The following is a 20,436-nucleotide window of genomic DNA, read 5'->3' as shown; positions in this document are numbered from 1 at the left end:
TTGCCCGTAAGAAGAGACAAGTTTGTTAAGGGGGGAAAAATAACAATGACATTTGCAAAGGAAGAAGGCTGTAAATTTCCAGCATGGAAAAGTGCCTTTCTGTCTTTGGAAAGCAGAGTCGAAGCTAAATAGGGTGGGTAGGCAAACCATATTTCTGGAAGAGTAATTACTGTGCAGTGCTGGCTTCCAATCTGGGCTTGTCTCAGGCCATTTAACGTAACCTGGAATTACAGAACAGCATGATTTCTCATTTGAAATTTGATGATGTTTAATTAAAGCCTGAGATTTTAAATTTAGTCTGCCTTCACTGGGTTTGCTTGGCAGCGTGGGCTTGCTCAGATCTTCCTTAAACCTCAGGAGTGTTCTCTGCATCTGTGAGCACAGAAGGGGAAGAGTCAGGAGATGAGAAGTGTTGTGTCCCCTGCCTGTCCCCCATGACTGGAGAATTGCCTTGCAGGGTATCTTTTCCAGCCTCCCAAAGCCTTGCAAAACTAGTAAGGAATGTGCAAGTTTTTGAAAGCAAGGACTGAAAGCAAAAACTCTGCTAGTTTCAGATGGGGCTCGTTCAGTTTGGAATTCAATGGAGTTGCCTGTGGTAGAAAAGGACTGGATTCAATGTCTGATGTATTTTTCCAGTCCTATATTCCCACTCAGATAAAACTCCCACGTGCTTGATGAGCATTTCTGATGTTCTTATACACAGATTTCTGTCTTAATAAGCCTCAGATTCAACCTTGCAGCAAGCTGGCATAGCTTATTTAGCAAATATTGCAGGTATGTGTGCAGGGAAGACTTTAGACAAGAAAATACAGAGGACTTTTCATTTGAGCAGGGTGGCACGGCTGCTTCAGTTCTGGGATTTATGTGTGAGCTTTTCTTCTGGTTTGAAAGCACTTACCAGAAGTTCTGCAGCATTTCTGTTCTGAGCACATTCATGGGATATCTGCCAGATAGAAACCAAAGAGGGATGACTGGAACTAAGAGAAAACTGGTAGCCCTGGAGCTGGCATAGCCTTTAAAAGCAAGAGGCAGGCTCTCCCTGGATGTTACAGAAACGGGAGCAGCTTCTTCCTAGTCCAGTGTGACCCACAGAGGGGCAGAAGCTGAAAGGAAGACCCTCAGCCAGGACTGAAAAATGATGTTTGTACCAGATGAGAGCAGTTTCAGTTGAAGTGCTTTGTTCATCCAGCTCCTCTAAGCTCACCCACAGCTGAGGGGATCCAGATGGATGGGGAGTTTGGGTATTTTGGGGCCAGCATGCTGCTATTTACTGAGATCTCGGTTGTCTGGACTCTCTCTCTTTTGCTGCTTGCCCTTGCAGCAAGAGGACCCAGTGTGTGTGTGCCTGGGCTCTTCCTGGGCTCTGTGATTTCCCTCCTGCATTTCTCAGCTTCCTGGGAAGGGATCTAAGAGAAAAGCATCCTCCATTCACAGGTGGGACCTGGGCATACTCTTTTGCAGATGCATTTACTGCCCACATTTTGCCTTCCAGAGAGGACTTTGGGTATGTGCATGACATCTGGGTGCTCATTATCAGAGGAAATGATGCAGACTCTTAAAAAAATGTGGTTTTTCGCAGTGGTTAGCACAAAAACATTAGTTTCTATGCACAAAAGAGTAGTTTCTATCTACACCTACTGCTCACCTCTGGCTGTGGCAGACTGGATTTCCTCTTGGCTCAGCAGAGTTGGGCGTTGCTCCTGCCTGTTGTTTTTAGGAAAGACTGGGAAGGGGACCCGAGGTGCAGGGTCAGGTGTGAGTGGGTGGCACCAGGGTGACAACCTGAGCAGACCCTCCCTGGAGCAGAGCTGGTGGAGGGGGTGTTCTGCACCCCAGGGTGGGTGTGGTGTTCTCCCATCCTCTGCTCATGGGAGCTTCATGACTCAAACTGGATTTTCTGGAAGAATCAATCCAAGCCAGACCCTGGTTCAGGGCTCTGGAGCATCCTTGGGAAATGCAGCCTCTCTTTATTTTGGTTTCCATGTCTAAAGAAGGGGAATATTAATATGACCAGGCTAAGACGGATGTGGGGTGAGGTCATTGCTTAGCACCTGCCAAGATTTTTCAAGTCAGAAAGTTCAACTTTCCATGAGACAAACAATACTCACTAACAGTTTACACATATCTCCATCACTAGGAAATACTTCAATGCAGGGGTAGCTCTGGTAAACACTGTTTCAGGGTTATGTTTACAGCCCCTAAGGCTGTTAATACCCTTTTTCAGGGTCATTTTGAAAGGCCCAGTTTAAATGTTACACTATATGCTTCAGCTGGTATTTGCTGATCCTGAGCTTTTCTCTGATTAGCATTCGAATTGGGCAGTTTTTTGGAAGTTTTTCTGGAAGGAGTTTGAAGCATTGTTTCCTATGTGAGACACGGAAGGTTATTCTTGGAGATCAAATTCTTACTTTGATCATTTTTTTCCCTATTGAAAAGTAGATATTTTTCTGCATGACCTTTCTTATTTGACAGTAAAGCAAATTAGACAATCAGTTCCATGATGCAAAAAGCATGGAGCTTTTCAGTGTTTAAAATTGTAATGTGTCTCAACTGTCTAACATGATTTTAGAGACTGAAATAAAAAGGGAGACCTGGATCTGACATCACATTAAGAAGATCATTCTTACAGCAGTTACTCCAGATCCACAGATATACTAAAGTGATTAAAACCCCAGCTCTAATGAAATATTATGACAGTACAGGACAGTAACAGACCCTGTGCAGGAAGAAGGCAGGACCCACGAAGTTTGGTTTGATTCCACTCACAACAAAGTTCTTAGGAGATATAAGTAGGAATCCCTAAAAATATACTGAAGCTGAGTTCAAAAACTGTTATTGATACTTCTGGAGTTCAGTGTTCACTGTGACACACTGAATATTGAACAAATCCATGACAATGAGTTTACCAAGCTTCTCTTGGGAGCTCTTTTCATTCTTTCCTTTATCCCCTTTTAACCATCTGGAGCAGAATGTACTTTCTGTCATAAAAGAGAAATCAAACTGTTTCTGGCTGTGGCCAGAAACTCCTACAGGGTAAAGAGAGCTGCTCCAGCCTTGTCCAGATGGTGAAAAGCTTCTCCCGGGTCACGATCAGTTGTATCACAGCACATTTCCCTTCTGCCAAGGCCCCATTGTGCTCTGTGGGAGCAGAAGGTGAGGTGGTGTCAGCGGCTCAGGGGGCCCACTCTGATTTACAGCAGCTGGAGAGGTGGCTCAGATCCTTTAGCAGAGCATTTCCCCCCTGCCATGTGCAGCAGAAGGTGTTGAGGTGTTGGGGCTAGGCACTGACCTGGAAAGATTTCCTTACATCCCCCTGCAGCTGGATTCACACCTGCCTGCGGAAAGCTGACAAAAACAAAGACAACAAGATGAGCCTGAAAGAGCTCAAAGACTTCCTGAAAGAAGTGAACATTGAAGTCGATGACTACCATGCCAAGAAGATTTTCCAGGTAATGGGAGCAAGCAGAAAGAGGGTTTGCTGTTGGCTGAGGTCAAGGTGTCCCACAGCTTTCAGCCTAGGTTGGACCTCACCAAGTGAACTCCTGGCTTCTTCCCTTGTACCAAAGAAGGGCTGTCAGGTTTTGGTGCTCAGTAATTTATTGCTCAGAATAATTGATTCACACTAAGTTAGGCCAGCACAATGCTTTTGATGTGGGTGTGTTAAGATCTTTCTTCAAAATTGATGCCTAATTTTGCTAGGAAGCAGAAAATGAGATGCAAACATGGATAATGCAAGAAAAAGGGAAACAAAGTTGAAGTCCCAGGGGTTTCAGGAGTTTTATGTGCCACAACTGCATGTCAGTGCCTAAGCCTAGCTGAATTTTGTTTGGTTACAATTGTGAACCCAGATTCTCACCTTCTCAGAGGAGGAGGGTGCAAAGTGACAGGTATAAACAACAACCAAAAAAATGCAAACTAAGAAAAAACCTTTCCATATTTATGGTAGATACACAACATTGCACCCAAGCCTGGACTAGTCTGATTGATTTAATACTCTCAAGGCATATTTAATCTGGTCAGGGATGTACACTTCTAAATTCACAAGATTCAGCTTGCTGGCTGAGCCTATCAGAAGATAAGAAAGGGATGAAAATTTCTCAGCTGTTAAGCTTTTGGTCTCTCTAGAGAATCCATCCTGCTGAGGTGAGATAAAACATCTGGATAATTTCCAAACTTCTATCCTGTCTGAAGCAGGATTTGAATTAATGGGTGTGCAGTTTCAGAAATGTTTTTTCTGATCAGTGATAAACACGTGGGTGGTTTTGGGCACTGGGCAGGAGTTCTCCTGCTCCTCCATGTGAGCAGGCAGCCTTTCCCCAAAGCAGGTCCAAGTTTCCTTATCTTTGCTTTATAGACATTTCTCTGGTAAGTCCTTAAGAATTAGGGGGAAGGTCATCAGCAGATCTTAAAGAATTTCAGCTCAGAAAATGTTCCAGTTGTACTGCCCACTCTGCCTGGTGCATCCCATCCTTTATTCCCTTCCCAGGAAGATCCTGGAAGAGTGGAAATGAGGCTGGGAATCCAGATTGAGTTGCATGTCTCCACTGGAAGCAGTTGCCAACACTTCCTTTGCAGTCTGTGCAGGTGAAGCCAGTAGGGATCAGGGTGTGAATCTCCTCATCCTAAAGGATACATCTCACATACAGGAGAGAGATGAATCACTCCCACGTCTTCACACATCAACAACCTGAAAAAAATCCCTCTTTTTTTTTTCTTTTCAACATTATTTTTTTAATATTTAGAGGCACAGTATCCTCTTATTTAATGGACCTCTTCTGCTGTCAAGATAATTGCAAGGGAGCTCTAGGAGAGGAAACTTTATGAAATTAATCCTTTTTGCTCAAAGACTCCGAGTAATTGCTAAACCTTGATTCAACCCATTGAAATGCAGGTAGTTGGTTGAAGTACCATCATTAGGCAAGTAATTGTTAAGTTTCCTGTATAGCCACTGGAAAGAGAGGCTCTTTGGAGGTTAATTCAGATCTCCTGAGGACTGATTTGCCTCCAGGAAGGGTCTGTCTTGCTCCTAAAGCAATTACATTTTCAGTTTGCATCCTGCCTCAGCTTAGATGGACTAGGGCATTACAGCCTATTAAAGGGTGATCTTTTCTGTCTCAGAGAGTTTTTCTTCTTTTAGTCACAGGAAGGAAGGGTGATCAGGGGCTCAGGTGGGAGCTGCAGGGCCTGTTCTCACATTATTCTTGCCTTTCATCTCATGACTCTGTGTCCACATCTAGGTTTGAGACACCTGAGTAAAACGTATTGCAATGCAACCAGAAATTGTGCAAAGCTGCTCTCATTGCTCACTTCATTTCAACCTGAATATTCATTCTGATGCATCAGAAAGGTGTTTTTGCTGGCAGGCCAGGGGTCATTCAGGACTCATGGCTTGTGATGGATACATAGGAGGTAAAACACGGTATTTTGGGTTGAGATTCTCTTTCTAATTTGGACCTCCTGTCACCAAAACAGAAGGAGCCCACTTTTATACTGTGCATCTGATCTGTCCTGGAGTTTGGTGCAGTGCTATTGTCCTGTTCTCATCACAGCCTTTAATGGCAACTGATGAATAAATTTCCTTAGGCACACCACTTAAAATGCCAGTTTTCTAGAAGAAATATCTTGTCATTTTCCCTGTCATGTCTTAAAGAAAAAAAAAATTGTAATTCACGACATCCCTGCCATCTCCACCAGCTGCTTTCCCTCTTTATATTCCTTGTGCAGTTGCTAAGCATCATGCTCAGCTTAGCTTGAGGGATCTGCCAGAGCCACAGCACAGGATCATAGACATGGAAGGCAGCGAGGAAAAGGCAGTTCTTGAACTCTCAAACCTATTTTGGAGGTGTCTGTAGTACTGAGCATGTCACAGGTTGTCCCATCCCTGAGATGAGCCCACAGCTTCTACCCAGCAGATTCTGAAATCAGGAAAAGTTGAACTCTTTTTTTTCTGTCACTTCAGTTTGTGAAATTCTAGGCATCATGATGATGTTCTTTGGTTTTATATGTGCTCCATAAACAGATAGTGAAGGATTTGCAGGGGATGAAAGTCCCTCATTATCATATTGGTACACTGCCAAAGCCACCATGGCCATCACTGAGATCACTGGCAGAGCTAAGTTGAGATTAGTGTGATGACTGGTTAAATTAAAACAGGCGTTTTCATCATAAAAGCCAGGAAAATAGCTCTATCTGTCACAGGGGATCAAAGATGGAAAGCAATTTAATTCCTCTGGTTTGACAAGTTGAAGAATTCTGCTAGTAACAAACAACAAAATTAATATCAAGGTTTGCCACAGGAAAAAAAAAAAGAAGTTGTTTCTGATGAAAAATTGAACCTGGGAGTATTTTAAATAAACTGGAAAAACTTGTTATTGGAAAAGTTGTGTCTTTCATGGAGACATTAACATGTCTATCTCAAGCTCCCCATCTTTCATGGTCAATTTCTTGGCTGTGGTGCTCTGTCAGAGATGGTATCTACTGGAAAAGTTCAAATCCCAGAGGAAGATGGAGAATCTGAATTTCTGAATTACAGTTCCTTGTGAGAAGATAATATCTGATTTGAAATCTGTGGGGATTTTTTTACGTGACAGGTTTTGGATGAGAATGGAAAATTTCCATGGAGAGGTGGATTTTTTCATACCTAAACATGCACACGTTTAGCAGTTGTGGGGGTTTTAGGTTGTTTTTGATGCCATCTTTGCAAACAGCCCTGCTGTGAGTCTTGACAGCCTCTTGAGGTCTGAGCCACTAAAGTCAAAGGGAGAGTTCTTTTCACTTAACTCACTGGATTTTTTGCTACATTCTCTATCACTATTTACAAGAGTTAATTGTTTCCCTTAATTCCTCCTGAAATTAAGAATTACATTGCTTTTGAACCTTGATTTGTGCTTGGATTATTTTGAGCTGTCCTGACTGAGGCACGCCAAGTGATGGAACTCAAGGCTGGTGCTTTTGAGCTGACTGATAATGTATAAATGCTAATAATTCGACTGTTTTATGACTATTGGCCTTGTCAATGAGAACCATTGTCATTGACCACGTGCTCCTCACCCACTGGCCAGTAACTCTTTGCAATTATTTTGTGTTCTGCGTTGTGTAGCCCTGGTGCAGATTACGGCTGGCCTATGCCAGAAGGAAAGAAGGTTTTCACTCCTTCTCCCCTCTACGTTTACAGCACTGTGACAAGTCCAAAACTGAGGCTCTGGAGGATGATGAGATAGAGGAATTTTACAAGATACTGACAGAGAGGAAGGAAATAGACAGCATCTTCCAAATGTACTCGGACCCAGAAGGGTTCATGTCCTGCCAGAACCTGGTGAGGTTTCTCTATGAGATTCAGCAGGAAGAAGATGCTGTTGTTGCTGCCCCTGCCTTAATTCAGAGATATGAGCCCAACGAAAGAGGTAGGTTGCAAAACCGTGGCTGGTTTGCTTCAAAATCTTGGGTTTTTTTGTTGAACTGTGAATTGCATTGCTGCTGCCTTTTTTTTTTTTTTTTCAGTTGTGTGTATTATTTTCTCCCCAGCTAAAACACCACTCTCTTAAGGGAACATTAACAGCTCTAGGAGAAGAGGGCAGAGGAGAGGCTGGGAAATCTCCCTCTTCAGTTTTATTTTGGGTGCACTGCACAGCAGGAGAGGGATTGATACAGGTTTGACTAGAGGGTGATGAAAATCCTGAGGGAAAGACTCAGATGGGTTATTCAGATGCCAAGACCTCATGTGGCTTTTCAAGGCTGAGAATGTAGCAATATTTGTGTTCTCCAGAAGCTGGAGTGGAGGCAGATGTCCCTGATGGTGGGCACCTGTAAAGCCATCTGCAGATGGGATCTGTGAGCAGAGGCCAAGCAGGTGGCAGCTGTTCAGGAGGCAGCCACTGAACTGTCTGTCTGCTCAGAATGTGGGTGAATCACCAGTCTGGAGCACCTTGGAGGATGTGTTCAAAGAGCCAGCTCAGAACCATGGGCTGGTTTTCCACTATCCTGCTGTTCTTTCAGGACGGGGACAAGGTTCTGCAGCTGTCAGGCTTTAGGGTTAGACTGAGATCTAGTTCAGTCCCTCAAAATGGGGAGTAATTTTGTATTTCCTCTTTGCAAGTCGTGTATTTCACTGGATAATCTAGACAGGATTTGTCTGGCTGTATTTAGACATCTGACACCTCCTCTGGGTTGAAATGCTCAAATGAAGATTTTCATGCTGTAAATCTCTAGAGACAGATGAGGTAAGGTCTGTCTTTGACACTTTTAAGATGTTATCAAGGACAGTAAGTGTCATAAAAAGCCACGCTTGTGAAGAGGCTTTAAAAGCATTTTCAGGCAGCTGAAGGTGTCATCCTTGTTTAGAAAAGATTGATGTCTTTGCTTTTCCTGCCTGGGGGGTACATTTTTCCTCTGGGATCTGCTGGAGAGCAGAGGCACCGTGGGGAAGGTGGTGGCACGACCTGGTGGTGTCACATTTTCAGTGTGGGGCTTTCTGTCTGTTTACCTGGCAGCCAAGAGGGGCAACGCCATGACCAAGGATGGTTTCCTGATGTACCTGCTGTCAGATGAGGGGAACATATTCAACCCCTCCCACAGGAAAGTTTACCAGGACATGACCCAACCTCTCAGCCACTACTTGGTGTCATCCTCACACAACACCTATCTCATGGAAGACCAGATCACAGGGCCAAGCAGCACAGAGGCCTATATCAGGTAAAGAGTGTGTTTGTGGTTTTGTGTGCTTGGGAGGTTAATCTCTGTCTTTCAGAAAACATAAGTGTCTTCTTATGAAGCAATCTCCCACCAGACCAGGTCATATGGGCTGGCTCATGATTCCAGGGTGAGCTGTGCCCTCCTGTTCACAGCTCTTAGACCTGAGTCTCATCTGGTGTCCACCTGCAGTTCCAAAACTACATTTGGAAGCAGTATAAAATATCTGTAGTCACATGGAGGCTGGATTACAGCCCTCTGGCCTGGTGTTTTCAAAGCATGATGCTGAGGAAGTGTTGCATTCCCCAAAATATGGCATGAGAGAGTGCGAGGAGCTTACAAGATACAGAGACTCCTGGGATAGAGCTGCAGGTCTGGAAGGAGCCAAAATGATGGATAGTGTCATGGTGCTTATGCTCTGTATTGCCTTTTGGGAGAGACTCATGGCAAGGACTGTCCCCACAACCATGCAGGGATTTATTTTGGAGCAATCAAAAAAAGAAGAGGTGGGATGTGAGCTGGTGGAGTTGGGTGAGTGACCAGGAGAACTTACACCTGGTCCTTTTTTAGCCTCTAAGATATTCCCACAGCAGCCCTGCACTGAGCATTAGGTGTTGCCTGTGTCTGCCTTTAACAGCTACTGATGTCTCATGGCCAGATGGGTGCAGTGACCTTGAGTAATTTGCACACCCACCCTTCCTTACTCCTTGTTTTATCAGGTGAGACGGTGTTTCCTTATGAGCCAGACAACAGCTGCAATTCTGCCTTTGTTTATGACTGACTGGAGTCAAAAGGTCCAAAGTGTTTAAAGTGAAACCTGGCACAAGTTGCTTCTCAGTAGCTCTTTGAATTTGTCTTACAGAGTCTTAAAATTATAGATGTATGTTTGGGTTGTAAAAAAAAAATAAATCCCATGATTCTTGAACAGGTTTCCCAGAGATGCTGTGGATGCTCCATCCCTGGAAGTGTTCAAGGCCAGGTTGGAGAGGGCTCTGAATGACCTGGTCTAGTGGAAAGTGTCTCTGCCCATGGCAGGGGATTGGAACTGGATGGTCTTTAAGGTCCCTTCCAACCCCAACCATTCTGTGATTCTATTGCAATGAGCTAAGGGAGTTGTGTAATCTGAAATGTTTAGGGAATTACTGTAGAAGAGACAAGATTACCTCCTAGATAAATGGGAGGGGGGGAGATCTACATTTGAAAATAAATTGAAATGCAAGTATGGATATGCAAAGGTGGGAATTTCATGTGGAAATTCAGTCTGTAGACTTGGTTTAGGAAACTGACCCTCAGCACACTCCTCAGCTGTGTTGGAGTTCCCATTGCTCCCTCCCAGCTCTGAGGATTCATCCCTCAAGTCATACCAGATCTAGATGAAGAAATCACATCATCTGAACTTTGAGACCTGGCTTCTAAGGCTGACTGTCATTCTTCCACTGCAGCCACTCTTGATTTTCTATTCTCTTCACCATCTTTGGGGAAAGACTTGGAGCACAGTCATCAGTGTCCTTTCTCATCTGGCACTTACTATGTCTTATTCTTTGGATAATTCTGACTTGGGCTTTCACTACCTTATTTCTCAGATCCTTCTGTGCTTTCCTTGCTCAACCTCGAGCTCTCTTTGCTGACACTGATTTCACCTGATCCCATCCTTTATCTACTCTCCTCTTTTTCCAAGCTCCTTTCTTCTCCCTTGCTCCCTGAAATTCCTTCAGTCTTCCCAGGCAGCGCCTGTGCCTGGTGTGCCCTCACCTGGAGATGGAGCAGAAGGTGTAGAAGCCAACCAGGTCCCTTCTTTGTTTCCAGAGCCCTCACCAAAGGCTGTCGCTGTGTGGAGCTGGATTGCTGGGATGGCCCCAACTCAGAGCCTGTCATTTATCACGGCTACACTCTCACCTCCAAGATCCTCTTCAGTGATGTCATTAAGGCCATCAAGAACTATGCATTCAAAGTAAGGACGAGGGACTTCTTCTCGTGTTGCACAGCCCAGGACTGACAGTAGAGCTCTTCCCTCCCAGCACAGAGCAGAAGCAATTAAGCAATTAATTAACTAATAAGCTTCACCTTAGCATTTCTCATGGGGACAAGATGTGTCCTTCTGTCCAGGCTCCTATGCTCTGCTTCCTGCAGAGATCCATTCCTGGGGGTTGCTGCACAGGGAGAGCACCATCTGAGGATGAGTCTGAGCCTGTGCCAGCACAGCTGCATCCTGGGCCCCACTGCAAGAACAATGATGTTCAGGGTCCTGAGCATACCTGGTGGGGAACACCAGCAAGCCCATGATTTATGTGGCTTTGATGTCTCAGGGTCTGTTTCTTGTTTAGAGGAACCCATGTGCATGTTTTGGATGTGAAAGATTGCTTTTATTCTGCTTTGAAAAGGATGAGCAGGGCTGGAGTCTTGTATGGCAGCAGGCTTCAGTGCACCTTAGGTCTGTCCAGACTCACTGAACTCTTTGCTGTTTTCCTTCAGTGCACTTGGGAGCTGGTGTCAAGTTTTGTTTGGGGCCATAAAGGAGTGACAATGACAATAATGACAATGCCTTCAGCACACAAAATGACCTGGGAGCACAGGGAACCAGATCAGCCCTATGAAGGAAGGATTGATACCACTTAGGGGTCTGAGCAAACCCTGTGATTTTAAAGCCTCCTTCCCAGTCCTTCCTCTGAAGGTGGGTAGGAAGGTGCTCTGACCCACAGTGCAAGTGGAGAATGGAGGCACAGGGAGTGCCCCAGAAAGTCTGTGAGAGGCAATCCTGACCCATCCTGGTGCCTTCTCCATTGGATCATCATCTCTGGAAGGCATCAGCACAGATCTGAGTAACTACTGCACAGTTAAATCTGTCCATTTTTAACAAATCCTTGTTTTAGGAGAATATCAGACCCTGCTGTTGACACACTCATTCCCAGAGAAAACAGCCCTGGGGTTCATCCCAATTGCTGCAGACTGGTGGAACTGCAGAGCTCACTGATGGTGTGTGTGTTGCTGTCTTGTTCCAGACCTCACCATACCCTGTCATCCTCTCCCTGGAGAACCACTGCAGCGTGGAGCAGCAGAAGGTCATGGCCCAGCACATGACCACCATCCTGCAGGACATGCTCTTGGTTGCCCCAGTAGATGGAAACAAATCCCAGTTCCCCTCCCCAGAGGTAAGCAAAGCCACTCCAGCACTTTCTGCCTTCTGAGGGTTGGTTTTTCTTCTTGCTGAGTGCAAAGCTCAAAACTCAAGGGGAAGATCACTGCCAGTAGCCTGAAGGTGTATTAAACACAAAGTGTCCTGCCATTGAGTGTGTCCTGGGGTAGCCACTGGGAGCCACCACGAGGTTGGTGGGGATGGAGATGTCCATGGAGGATAAAGGGGAGCAGGAGACTGCCTAGAGATGCCCCTTTTATTCCCAGGAATCAGGGCAGCTGTCAGGCTGGGAGCTGAGCCCTGGTTTTGCAAGAGGAAAGAGATACACAGCCCTCAACAGTGGCCACCACTATAAAATCATTAGCTGACAGAAAAAAACTAGAAATGGAATCTTGATATGAAAAATATGTCTCCAAAACAGGAGTCAAAAGGAAACATTAATCTGTTTCCACCCATGTGGTTTGTGCTTTCTGTCTTTCTTTCTGTCTTGCTTAGCATTTTGCAGAAACAGATTCTGTACAGTTAGCTGCAGCTCCCTTTAAATTGCATTTTTTTGCTCATTCGCCAAAAATTGGATGAACATGCCTAGTCAGAGCTGGAAGGAGTTTGTGGGTGAGATAAAGCTGGCAGTCAGCAGGGGAGAAAGGAGAGGAAAACAATCCACCCAGAATATCTTCTGTATTTGTTCTCCCTCTTCCTTTATCTCCTTTTCCTTTCTGACTTTCCTCTTTTGTTTGGGAGTGTCATGCCTCGTTTGATACAATGCCTGGCACAGAGGGAAGCTGCTCTGGGCTGGTCCCTGAGCACCAGGGCAATAAATTAGGATGAATTGTAACTTTTACTGCTGCTGCTTCAGCAGGACCTTGTCTCTGGCACAGACAAGGTGCCTCCACTGGGAGAAGTGACTCTCCCAGGGTGAGGACACTCCCAGAACAGAGATCAGTCTTTGCAGGCTCTTACTGAGTTGGAAAAATATGTCTTCAGTGTACCCTCCTGACTTGCTATTTATCCTGGTGCAGGATCAGGAAAACTGCTGATGGCTTTTCAGCTGATGGCAGTGATATGATGAAAGAAAGGAGAAACACCAAGCAGAGCAATGTGTGATTTATGAGTGCAAGGGGATGACCCCAACTTCCCAAAGATGTTTTTTCCATGCTTGTGCTCATCTAACCTCCTGATTTTGATTGCCTGAACAGACACATGGCCCCAGCTGAACACAATGCCCAGATCTATCCTAGGAATGGATTTGGGCTGATCTGCTCCATTGCCAGGATTGATCCATTTAGTTTAAACAGAGAAAAATTGCCAATGTTGCAACACCTATCTTTTTCCTTCTGGTACTTTTCCTCTGCCTTCCTGCTGTGTGAAGTAGGGCAGTGCAAAGGGCTGAAATGCTGATTTTTTGGGGGGTGTAAAATACATTGAAACTGAAACACGAGGGAAAAACAAACAAACAAACCAGAAAGATCTTGGCTTTTCCACTCCCTTGTGACGTTGACATGAGGAGAGCGGGGACAACAAAGTATTTTTTATATCAGGGAAAGGGTGGGATCTGCCACTGGGCAAAGGGCTGGAGGCTGTAAACACAAACAGTGGAAGATTGCTGCCGATTGTGTCAACAGGGGAAAAAAAGTCAGTAATTAAAGGAAGATTGACACGGTTTGGATTTGTGCTAACGATTCATGCCACAGCCTGGGGCAGGAATCTGATTTATTAGGCTCCATTCAGGAACAGTGTTGGGCTACCATAAATATCTCCCCCAAGCTGCTGTCTTTAGTTTAATAGTGAATTAAAGGCTGTTGGATGAAAGGCCAAAAGCCACATAAAAGCTCCAGGCAGCACCAGGGTTGTATGGAGGAGCTGATCCAGTCTCTGCTGCTGGGGGGTTGTTCCCCTTCTGTCCCACCCCTGATCTGCCAGGGCCCCTTGTCCCTGTCCCTACATCCCAGCTAGAAATGCTGCAAAGCCACGGTCCTAGAATGAGACTAAAACTGCTCCCAGTGTTGGAACTATTCAGTGTATTGAGTGTCTGAAACCCTTTCAGTTCTTTGTTCCTGGAATTCCTTGTTTATGAGGACAGTGGCTTTGGGCATTACGCACACATTTTGTGTCAATGTGGCTTCAGATCCATCTTCACATCTCTGTTTCTGCAGCCTTAGCCCAGCTTGTGTCAGTCTTGTCTGCAGTGAATCTTCTTGCCTGAAGTTCTTGAGCTGAATTTCTTCAATCCTCCAAAACCTCCTTCAGTAATGTGTGTCTTCCCCTTTCCTGGAGACTCTCTTCATCCTCTGGTGCTGCTCATTGCTGGTGCAGCACTTGAGTTTGTAGCTGAAGGACATGCACAGATGTGATGTCAGTCAGTGTGTCTGATCTGCACATCTCCTCGTGAATGTGAATGTGTTATTCCTCACAGCTTCTCAGAAGTCTGGAGAGGTAGATATCCTCACCCTGAGGGTGGGATGTCAGGTGGTGGTGCTCAGACCCTGTGTATCCATGTACCTGAGCTCTTCACTTAGGGCTCCTTTGGAGAAACAGTCAGAGGATGTAAGAGCCTAATGGAGAGACAGAGGCTTCAGCCAGTTCTCAAAATGCTCTTTATTGCATAGATGAGGTTACAGCAGTTGAGGGTCGTGGGTGAGCCCAGAGCTGCTGGCTATAGGCAAACTATGTGTCCTCTAGTTCTGGTTACAATGCATTATATACTTTTCATCACAGAACATCTTAATACATGACTACCAATCAACATCATCACAGTACTTTTTACATTTACATACAACCTATTAAAACTGCTAAAATTACCACATTATGTTAGTGACTGGCCAGTCATCAGAGTTAGTAGTTACATGTTAAACTTTGGGACTTGTTCTGCAGCGGAAATTTCTGAGATTTTTTTTCTACTTGCAACATTGGCTTTCTTGTTGGCCTGTGAAAATCCTTTTGTTTGGTAGAAACATCTTTTGTCTGAGGTGGATTTATCCTTTGCTCTAAGCCATAAAAGCCCCTTCCGACTCACTTGCCCTTTGCCTTCTAGTTACCCACTAAGACTGGCTCAGCAATTCTTTTTTTCTATATCAAAACTTGCTTTCATTCTTATAGAACCTCTTATCTGCAAAGCTCCTCCATTAAATTCTCGTCCTTCCCAACAAGAGGAGTTGGAAGTGTAGTCAACCTCCTCCTCAGTGTTTGTCCAAACAGAGGAGGAATCACACCCTGGGAGTGTTTGGTTTTCTCTGTTGACTCTAAAGGAGGTGCTGAAGCCACTGAAAGTTTGTTGAGATGGATCACTTTACAAATCTTCCATTCCCACTGAGGTGAAAACTGGAATTCAGACCTTGCTGTGGCTCTCAGGCTGCTCTTAGGGGCAGGAAGCTTTCAGGTAGGATAAACCTGTATATGCAGATCTTTTAAAATCCTCTGCTCATTACAGCTCTGCTGCTTCTGATAAAATCAGTGCTTTCCTTTAAGATGGTTTCCATATCCCAATGTTGTCAGAACCATTTCACCTGCAGAGCTGAGCTTGTTCAGTGTGCAGTGGAAAAGGTGGGAGAGCAGATGAGCTCCTCTTCAGGGGGACTGGGGAATGCCATTTATAGGGCATGTGAAGAAGGACAAGAGTTCCAGCAGCCACTCCACTCTGTGTTCTCAGTGGAGTCCAATGTCCTTGTAGCCTTTCCTGAGGTTGTACTCCACCTTGGGCTTCCCACAGACAGCTGGAATGGCTTTATGGTCTACTTGGAGAACATTTACTGAGTGTTTCAGCTATTGCTTCCTCCTAAGACGAGGGATCTGCTCAACAGAGCTGAACTGATGAGCTGAGTGTCTTTTGCCTCAGGCTAAAAATACTTAATATCACATGAAGGGGAACTAAGAGAGATGGAGCAAGGGCACGTGTGTGTTTGTGACTGCCTATATCAGCCTATTTAAAACGTTGGTAAAGAAAATAAACTCTCAGATTTAGGACTTTGCTTCCTCTGCAGGGGGGATTCACTGCAATGCTACTATAGGATAGCACCTTTTGCAGGAAACAGGGATGAAAATGCCTCTCTCTGGGGTGAGTGGACAAATAAGCCAATGGGTCTCCTCTGAGTTAGGTGGCACACGGCCTGCTCTCCCTTGCAGGCATAGGAGCAGTGTCCTGTGCCCATGGGGAGCATCTGCACCATATCCAAGGTTGCCCAGAGGAACCACAGCCTAGACAGGATAACAGCAGCACTGAGGAGCTGCTGCTGGCAGCCCTGCAATGGGTTGTGGTGAGGAGACACAGTGGAGGCTGTGTTGCTGTGCCTTCCCTCGTGATGTTCTTCAGCCATGTAGGGTTGGTCTGTGAAAGGAATTGCACCTCCCACTTGCTGTGAAGGATGAATGGGAGAAGCTTAAAAAGCTTAATTAACTGCTGGCAATTAAGAAATAAGCAGGCTGCCCCAAATACCTTATTCTTAGTTCTCCACTGCTGAGCTGTGAGGGGAGGCAGTAACATTTCTTGTGGGGCATTAGAAAGTAGAGGCAGAGAATATATTAAATACAGGATGGTATCTGCAGCCTGCAGGGGACAAGAGGGGCTGCTCTCAGCTTCTCCTTATTGTCCCCAGTGCAATCCTTACAGGCCTGTCCATCCCAAATGCTGACCAGAGCCTAAAAGCTCACATAGAGCTGGGTTTTGTGGTGGAAGAGCAGTGTAGAGGCAGGAGGGTGGGAAGGGACTTGAGAGCAGCAGGATGAAGTCAGGCTCTGAAGATGAGCCGACTCACCTCCCAGCCCTGGAGGTGAAGAAGGAGAGCACAGCTCTGCCTGGAAGGCTGGGAGGATGGTCTGGGAATGGAGAGGAGAATATTGCTGTGCTCTGACTGCTCCTTTGAGTGACAGGGAAAATGCCCCAGTGTAAACAGCTCACTTGTGGTAGCTGAATAAAAATGCTCTTGGCTGCTGCCTCAGGTGCCAGTGTTGGATTTCTGCTCAAACCCAGCTTCATCCACAGCTTTGCCAGGTGGTGAGGAGCAGGGCTGGTCTCTGTGATGCAATTTGCTTGAACCCACAAAGGGGGAATGCTGTCCTTTGAAAACGCCTGTGTTGTTTTATAAAAGATTCTTGTTTTTTCACAGTCCTGCCATTTGAATGTGGTGGGGTTTTGTTGCTTTTCTGTTTACCTTTTCTGTTGCAGAAAAGGTAAATATAGGGTGTTGATGAGGAAGGGGGAATGTGCTACACAGACTGAGGGGTTTAATTCCAAGATGGCATTTTTCTGGACTAACTTGTAGCCTCCAAAGCCAGGAGTACCAGACACATCCAGGTGGCAGCAAATCTCCTGTTCTTGGAAGCTGCCAGGTCTAGTGTGCTCTTGATTTTAAGGCATAACCCACACACCTGGAGATCATCCCCATTCACCTTTCTCTATACTTCTCCCTGTCCCAAGCCTTGCTGCTGCCTTGTTTGGGCTCTAATTCATCCCTCTCCAGGCTCCAGCCTCCCTCCCACAGCCGGGGCTTGCACAAAGGATACATCAGTGGTGAGGTTTCACATGAAGGAGGCTGGAGAGGATTGATTCTCAAGGAAGGTGGTCCCAGGACTCCTCTGCACCCAGCTGTGATGCACTGGTGCATGCTGCTGGCTGTGGTCAGTGTTGTACCAGCCCAGCAGTGCCAGGAGAAGCTGTTCCCTGAAGAGGATGTAGCATTGGAAAGGGTCTGGGAACTCCTTCTGAGGCTCTCAGCATCCAAAGGTGTCACCTGAAAATGCCAAATCTATTAAAATTCCATGTCTGCAGTGCATGAGGCACCTGTCCAGAATCTACTGGACCTCTCTCCCCATTAAAATGTCTGTGGGTCAGTCCCTGCTTGGATCTCAAACAGTTTCCAGAGTTGTGCACAGGTTTGTAACCACACATTGCAGAGCAAGGGGTGGATTAAATAACAGGGGACACAGAGGAGCAAAAATGCCACAAATTTCTGCCAGCAGCCCAGACCTCCAGGCTCAACCTTGTTTGCTGAGCAACATTTCAGTCTTGGAAGAAAAGAAGTATATTTTAATTGTCTTTAACAGCACAACTGTTTAAGTTGTCTGGTTGAGGGGATGGTCAGAGGGGAATCACTGGGCTCTCTGGGGTTTTCAGACTCATGGCTTGTGGTCTCAGAGGCTGGGCAAGGTCTCAGTGTGAAAACAGACTTATTTTTACCTGTGTCTCTGAGTAATAACCGGTCACTGATGCAACTGTAAAAGCACTGGTTACAGCTGAGGGGCTTCTTCAGGGTGGGTCAGAACCTTCTCTAACCACCAGGTGTTCTGTCCACTTTTCCTTGTGCAGCAATTGAAAGGGAAGATCCTGGTGAAAGGCAAGAAGCTGAGCAGGCAAGAGGACCCTATCAATGGCAACAACAACTTGGAGGCTGAGGATGTCTCTGATGAAGATGAAGCAGCTGAAATTGAAGATGAATCTGTGAAGACCAAGGTAGAGCAGAAGGGAAAGGTAAGTGAAAGAAGAAATCACTGAGAAATCGCTTTTTAGGTGGGTTTTGTACCACACCTAAAGAAATAAAAAAAGAAAAGCAGTTGAAATACAATTTTTCATGTGTTCCCAGCCAAGACAGATGTCAGTGTGGTTTCAGCTACTCAGCTGGGGATATGTAAGGGTGAATTGTTGAAATTGCTGGGCCTGAGGATCCTGGTGCTTGCCCAGCTTAATGATCTCTGTCCCAAGCACAAACAGAGATCTTGCAGAGCCAACCAAGCAAAAAAGTTGGCTTCTTTCTCTAAAATGAGGCTGCAGTGGGGACAGACCATGTAGCATTTGTGGAAGCAGAGGAGGAGCACGTGTGCAATCTGTCTGTTGTATTTCCAGAAATCTGTTTGTCATGGGACAGCCATGACTTTGGCTTTTCCAGTCACGTTTTGGGATGTGCCTGCACCCTCACTGGCTGTTTGTTTCTCACCTGGAGGAGGGAGGGAGGGAAGATCTATAGGCAAGGGGTGGCCAGTTACTAAAGCAATTTGTATGATGATTTCTGGAAGGAAAAGGCTGGCCTTTACAAAGTGTTCTGCCCCATTATGTGAGGAAAGGGATTTTTCCAGGGTGCAGGTCCTTGTGAAGCCCATGTCCCTCACAGGGTGGCTTCACAGGGGGCACAGACACATTCAGCCCCACTGATGGCAAAGCTGATTGGTGTTACCTCTGCATCTGATCTGTGTTTCCCTTTGAGTTGTTCATTCTTTGTGGGTCTTATTTATTTCTCTGCTCTCCAGTCAATAATGTGTACATTATTTTGATATCTGTCACTTTCTTTTCTTGCCCCTGATGGGAGCTGGGGATTCTCACTTGCACCAATGAATGTGGAGTTGGAGCCATCAAAGTATTATGACAACTTCCTAGTTCAAGGAGAAAAAAGCCCAAGCTCTGTGGAGGTCAAAACACCTTTCTCTTCCCTTTATTTCCAGGTTTGCATGCCTGGGACCAAGACAGTATGAAAAAGTAATTGCTAAGGCTCTGCTATAAAGTTTAGCACCTGGAGAAAGGCATGGGTGCTGAAATAGAAATGATCCTGTAGAGAGCAGCAAGGAAGGGCATCCCAGCAGCAAAAGGGAATTTCTTTTCCAGCCTTTTCTGCACAGGGTGACACAGAGGGCACTCCACCAGCCACTGAGTGTTGAGAGTATGCATCTTTTTTTGTGGAAGTGGTGGAGAAGAGGAGCCCCAGGGGTCCTATAGGGAAAACACAATTTGCACTTTTGAGCATGACAGCAAAAAACTCCCCCCAAAACCTCTTTCTCTCCTATTTTTAGAGTGATACCTTGAAGCTGGCCAAGGAGCTGTCAGACATAGTTGTCTACTGCAAGAGTGTTCACTTTGAAGGCTTTGATGACCCCAACCATCCTCGGGCTTTCTATGAGATGTCATCGTTCTCAGAGAGCAAAGCTCTGAAACTGGCCCAGGAGTCTGGTACGTGTGTTCTTCCCTCTTCTTTGTCTGTTCCCCAAAAAAAGGACAAGTGCTGCTGGAAAAGGCATCCCAAAGATGTGGGTTGTATCTCTGGTCACTGAGAAAAGTGACATGAAAAGTGGGAAGAACTTAATATCCTTGAGGCTGTTACCAAGAAAGGCATTTTTGCAGGTGGTTCCCATTCAGCCAGCCTTGCCAGGCAGAGGGGAACACACAGCAGCAGCAAGAAGAGATAAAAGTAACCCCATCACTGAAAGGGCCATTTTTTTTCTGTTTTTTCCCTCCTCTGTAGGAACCAGTTTTATTCATCACAACATCAGGCACCTGAGCCGTATCTACCCTGCGGGCTGGAGGACAGATTCTTCCAACTACAGCCCCGTGGACCTGTGGAATGTTGGCTGCCAGATTGGTGGGTGTCCCTGGGAGCCTGGAGGGGGTCCCCTGTCTGTGTCACCATGACCTGGCTGTGGAGGGCTTCAGCTGAGGCAGAATCTCAAGCCCTTTGCAGCCAGAGGCTCAGCAGTCACTGGGAGAAACCAGCATTCCAAACAATGCCCAGTGACTTTCCCTAGACTGTCTTCTGTTTCTGCACAAATCCATTAGGAGAGGCTTTTCTGCACATTAATGTGCAAATCCCTGCAATTTCCCTGTCAGCTGAGTTATTGCCATGTAACAAAGGAGGAGGGAG

At 45.8% G+C, this 20,436-nt stretch overlaps 1 protein-coding gene across 2 annotated transcripts in view; it reads left to right on the top strand.

Annotated features, from left to right (window-relative positions):
- PLCD1 (phospholipase C delta 1) overlaps nucleotides 1-20,436 on the top strand; it is a 50,494-nt gene that overhangs the window by 24,862 nt on the left and 5,196 nt on the right. For both annotated transcript variants that reach the window (XM_014873692.2, XM_014873691.2), the window contains exons 4-11: nucleotides 3,320-3,449; nucleotides 7,175-7,403; nucleotides 8,490-8,691; nucleotides 10,495-10,639; nucleotides 11,688-11,837; nucleotides 18,120-18,281; nucleotides 19,592-19,748; nucleotides 20,041-20,157. In XM_014873692.2, the coding sequence (XP_014729178.1) occupies nucleotides 3,320-3,449; nucleotides 7,175-7,403; nucleotides 8,490-8,691; nucleotides 10,495-10,639; nucleotides 11,688-11,837; nucleotides 18,120-18,281; nucleotides 19,592-19,748; nucleotides 20,041-20,157 (1,292 nt within the window). The remainder of the gene's footprint in view (nucleotides 1-3,319; nucleotides 3,450-7,174; nucleotides 7,404-8,489; nucleotides 8,692-10,494; nucleotides 10,640-11,687; nucleotides 11,838-18,119; nucleotides 18,282-19,591; nucleotides 19,749-20,040; nucleotides 20,158-20,436) is intronic.

Source organism: Sturnus vulgaris, chromosome 1, assembly GCF_052056855.1.
Source record: "Sturnus vulgaris isolate bStuVul1 chromosome 1, bStuVul1.hap1, whole genome shotgun sequence".
NCBI classification, from domain to species: domain Eukaryota; kingdom Metazoa; phylum Chordata; class Aves; order Passeriformes; family Sturnidae; genus Sturnus; species Sturnus vulgaris.
This window is presented reverse-complemented; position numbering and strand designations above follow the sequence as displayed.